Raw genomic sequence first — 3,816 nt, 5'->3', positions numbered from 1 at the left:
GTTTCTTGAAGACATTTCACCTTTCATCCAACAGACTTCTTCAATTCTAAAACCAAATGGTGGAGAGTCCCTGGTATTTAAATCCTAGTGGGAATTGTCCCTTAAGGGGGTGTCACGTGTCTCATTGAGTGTCACTGTGTATCTGCATTTCTTGGCAATTTTGTTCAGTTAATATGAATAAATAAATACTTTTTGTAATCAAATGTTCTTAATTTTAACTTCAAGACGTGAACAGACGGACTATCTGATGGGTGTTTGCTTGTATTATATTTAAAAATCACCAATATATTCAGCACGTCGTCTGATTTCCGGCAGAGTGAGTCACCACCGCGTGTATAGACGATCTCGGTAGCGCGCTTCGCTCCGGTGCTGTAGGTGGCAGCAGAACAATGCAGCATTTCCTGTGGAGCCGCACAGTCACAACAAGAGGAGGAAGAGGAAAAACGACAGCTCTGGATCGTCGTCGACTGCCTTGCGTGACAACACAGGGAATCGCGTTCAGGCTTCGGGTAATAACATTTTTTATTTCCTCTTTGTCTGCTCGGGCGGCGCGGAACAGCGCGCGGCGGGTTTTTGGAGGTTTGTCGGTCTGTTCGCCGCCGTCTCCTCTGCTGTTTGTGAACTCAGTTAAAGGCACCAGAAACATGCCAATGGAGGCTTGCTGACCAAAATGGCTGGGCGCAGTGAAATGTGAAATATTCTTGCTAAGGTTATCCTTCCTGCACGCGACGCGACTGTCACGCGAACTCGGCGGTAAAACGCGCTTTTTAAGTGGAGAATAGTGCGCGTGTTTGTTTCTGCTGCCGTTACTTTTCTGTTTTTGCTTATTATTAGCGCTACTGCGGCTCTGGGCCCTGCCGTATTTTTTCTTCGGGGTTTCTGCATCGGTTGTTTGGCCACTTGTTTGCTCTCTTGTCTGTCGGGCGCTTATTTATGAACAGGTTCACCTTCGGTTGCAAGTTTCTCCGATACTTTGTTTGTTAGGCGCGCTGCATACGCTACCTGTATATATTTTCCAAAGTGGCATGCAAATAGAGCTCCACCCCTCAGCTGTGCAGGGTGCATGCATGCCCTCGTTCTTTGGTGGGAATCAAAATATTTGACAAGTTTGCTGATTTTTGTTTTTTTTTCCCTGCCCCCCTCTGCAGGTTGCTCCAGTTTGTCCTGCAACATGTCTGATTTACTAAGATATATCGACTATGACCACAAAGCCACCTTTCTGAAGATGCTCAACCAGCAGAGGTTGGAAGGTGAGCACTGTGATGTGGTGGTCGTGGTGGAAAACATAGAGTTCAGGGCTCACCGCTGTGTCTTGGCCGCCTGCAGCAACTATTTCAAAAAGCTCTTTAAGAAACAGAGCGACGAGGACAACTCCATCGTGGAGTTGGACTTCATCCGTTCGGATATCTTCGAGGAGGTGCTTAATTACATGTACACAGCCAGGCTGGCTGTGAGGAAGAAGGACATCAATATGATGATGTCGTCTGGTCAGATCCTGGGCATCAACTTCCTGGATAACTTGTGCACCCAGAAACGCGAGCTGACCAACATGAAAACGCGGGAAAACCAGGCTCCGGGTGACCATGGGATGAGAGCTCAGGATGCCATCCTGAAGGAGCTGGCTATGGAGGAGGTGAGGAAGAACAGCTTCTATGATCAGGGGATGGATAGCATGGGGCCCGGTGGCTCACACGTGTCTCAGCCGCACAACTATAACACCAACATGGGCAAAGAGCCGCACAGCCACACCTGGGGCTCATCGACCTCCAGCGACATGAAGCTGGAGTACCTGCTGTATGGCCACCGCGACCACGGCTCCTGCCAGAGCACGGGAGCAAAGCCCATGGACCACAACGCCAAAAAGGAGAGGCTGCTCACCGCCAACCGCCCCTACGGCTGTGAGCACTGCCCCAAAGCCTTCACCACTGCCGCCCACCTCAAAGAGCATCTGAAGATCCACTCCGGTTTCAAGCCACACCGCTGCGTGGTGTGCGGCAAGGCCTTCATCAGGGGGCCCGACCTGAAGAGGCACGAAAGGGTCCACAGCAACGAGAGGCCCTTCGCGTGCCAAATGTGCGAAAAGGCATTCAAGCACAAGTCCCACCTGAAAGACCATGAACGGCAGCACCGGGGCGAGCGTCCCTTCAACTGCGGCTCCTGCGACAAAGCCTTCATCAAAGCGTCGGATCTGAAGCGCCACTGGAACACCATGCACAGCGCCAACCCCCGCAGACAGATGTCGCTGTCTCCCGCCGCCTCCCAGCAAGGCCAGGGAGACGCCACCGACCAGAGAGACTGGAAAATGGAGACCGGGCTACACTCGCATAACTCTGGGGACTGTTGAGCCTGCAAGCACACGTGCATACACTCACACACAGACACACATACTGACACGCAGACACACTTACATACAAATAAATATGTATACAGACTGACACAACCACAAACCTGTGACAGGCTGCGTGGCCTGACATCACATGAACAGCAATCGGAGTGAGTAACAAGAGATCATAGCATGTTAATAAGACTGTGGGGCTGTATTATTATTCTAAAGAGTTATGTCAAAGCGATGTTTCCTTTCCACCTGTAAAATCATGTAAATGTTTAGTTCACACTCTACATATATTTTTCACAAAGCATTGTTGCTATGTAGACTGAGGGTTCTCATAACATTATTCTCTTTTACTTTAATGGGATATGTAACATTTAAATGTTTGTTTAACCTTTACTGGATTTTATGGAGATGAAACGAGAGAGTGTAATAGAGAAAGGGGGAGGGCGGGGAGATATTTCTGCATAACATTTGTTGCATTGAGTATATTCACGTGGATGTTTTTAATGGCTGTGTTTAGTTGTATTGATTGATATTACACTGTAAGAGTAAGAGTCACCATTTTGCATTCAGCGCAGATGATACCAAAGTCTTGGGACTCTTGATGGATCGCCTTTATTGAGGTTGTCCTGCCCAAGCAACCGGCCAACTAGATTTACTGTTATACAGTATAACTGTCATCCAGCTATCAACAGTTAATGATAGATGTCTGTATATACTGTAGCTTAGTTTGTTGCACAATTAGAGTACACAATAATGAATTATGCACATATAACATTGTCCTACTCCAACACTTTGACAATAAACACCATTTGCTGTGTTTTATTGCTTTGTCAAAGGGGTTTTTTGGAAGGTAGAAGCGAGCTGAGCACGCTCCGTGGGATATGTGTCATGCAGAATAACTTTTCCTGTCATATCAAACCATGAAGGTAACGGTGCCACACCCAGATCAGCCGCGGGACACAGATCTGATCTTCTTTTTCTTCAAAGTTGAGCAACATGCAATGATTGAGTTTGGTCTGCTAAATGGCTACATGAAGCAAAGAGCTGCCTGAAACAGCAGCAGGCGTGTCCACTCGTCACAGCAGAGAAAGCACAAGTGGCTCCGATCCATTAAGTTTCCCAGTAAGCCTTGATGGCAAACCAGCAAAGAGGCGGGAGCTCCTCAAAGTTGGACCGCAGCCATCGTTAATCCACTTGTGCCTGCCCTCCTGTTAAGCCAAAATGATCTTGGGGGAAGCTTTTTGTTTTTATTTATTTTTTAGGTTGGTACTTTTTAAGTGTTTTTCAATAACTTAGTTGTTCAAAAATGTTTCTCTAAATTAGACAACAGACTCACTGAGAGTGGGGGGGGGGAACACAACATGTTGCAGGTAGTTGAAGCTTAAACTTCCTTTCTCCCGCACATGTAGCAGCACCTCGGGGTTTGGTTTATAAGCCTGGCCTATGCAAACAATCACATCTGTTTCCCTGCTCCCACCCGC

The 3,816-nt window shown here is 47.6% G+C and overlaps 1 protein-coding gene across 1 annotated transcript; it reads left to right on the top strand.

Annotated features, from left to right (window-relative positions):
* Positions 1-351: 351 nt before the first annotated feature.
* Positions 352-3,157, top strand: LOC101486996 (zinc finger and BTB domain-containing protein 14). The gene is made up of 2 exons (XM_004555272.6): positions 352-509; positions 1,149-3,157. Exon 2 carries the CDS (start codon positions 1,172-1,174, stop codon positions 2,342-2,344), a length of 1,173 nt encoding a protein of 390 aa, XP_004555329.3. The 5' UTR covers positions 352-509; positions 1,149-1,171; the 3' UTR covers positions 2,345-3,157.
* The last annotated feature ends 659 nt before the right edge of the window (positions 3,158-3,816 follow it).

The sequence above is a fragment of the Maylandia zebra genome, linkage group LG18 (assembly GCF_041146795.1).
Source record: "Maylandia zebra isolate NMK-2024a linkage group LG18, Mzebra_GT3a, whole genome shotgun sequence".
Classification (NCBI taxonomy): Eukaryota; Metazoa; Chordata; class Actinopteri; order Cichliformes; family Cichlidae; genus Maylandia; species Maylandia zebra.
Note: the sequence above shows the minus strand (reverse complement) of the source record. Positions and strands in the feature narration are given on the sequence as shown.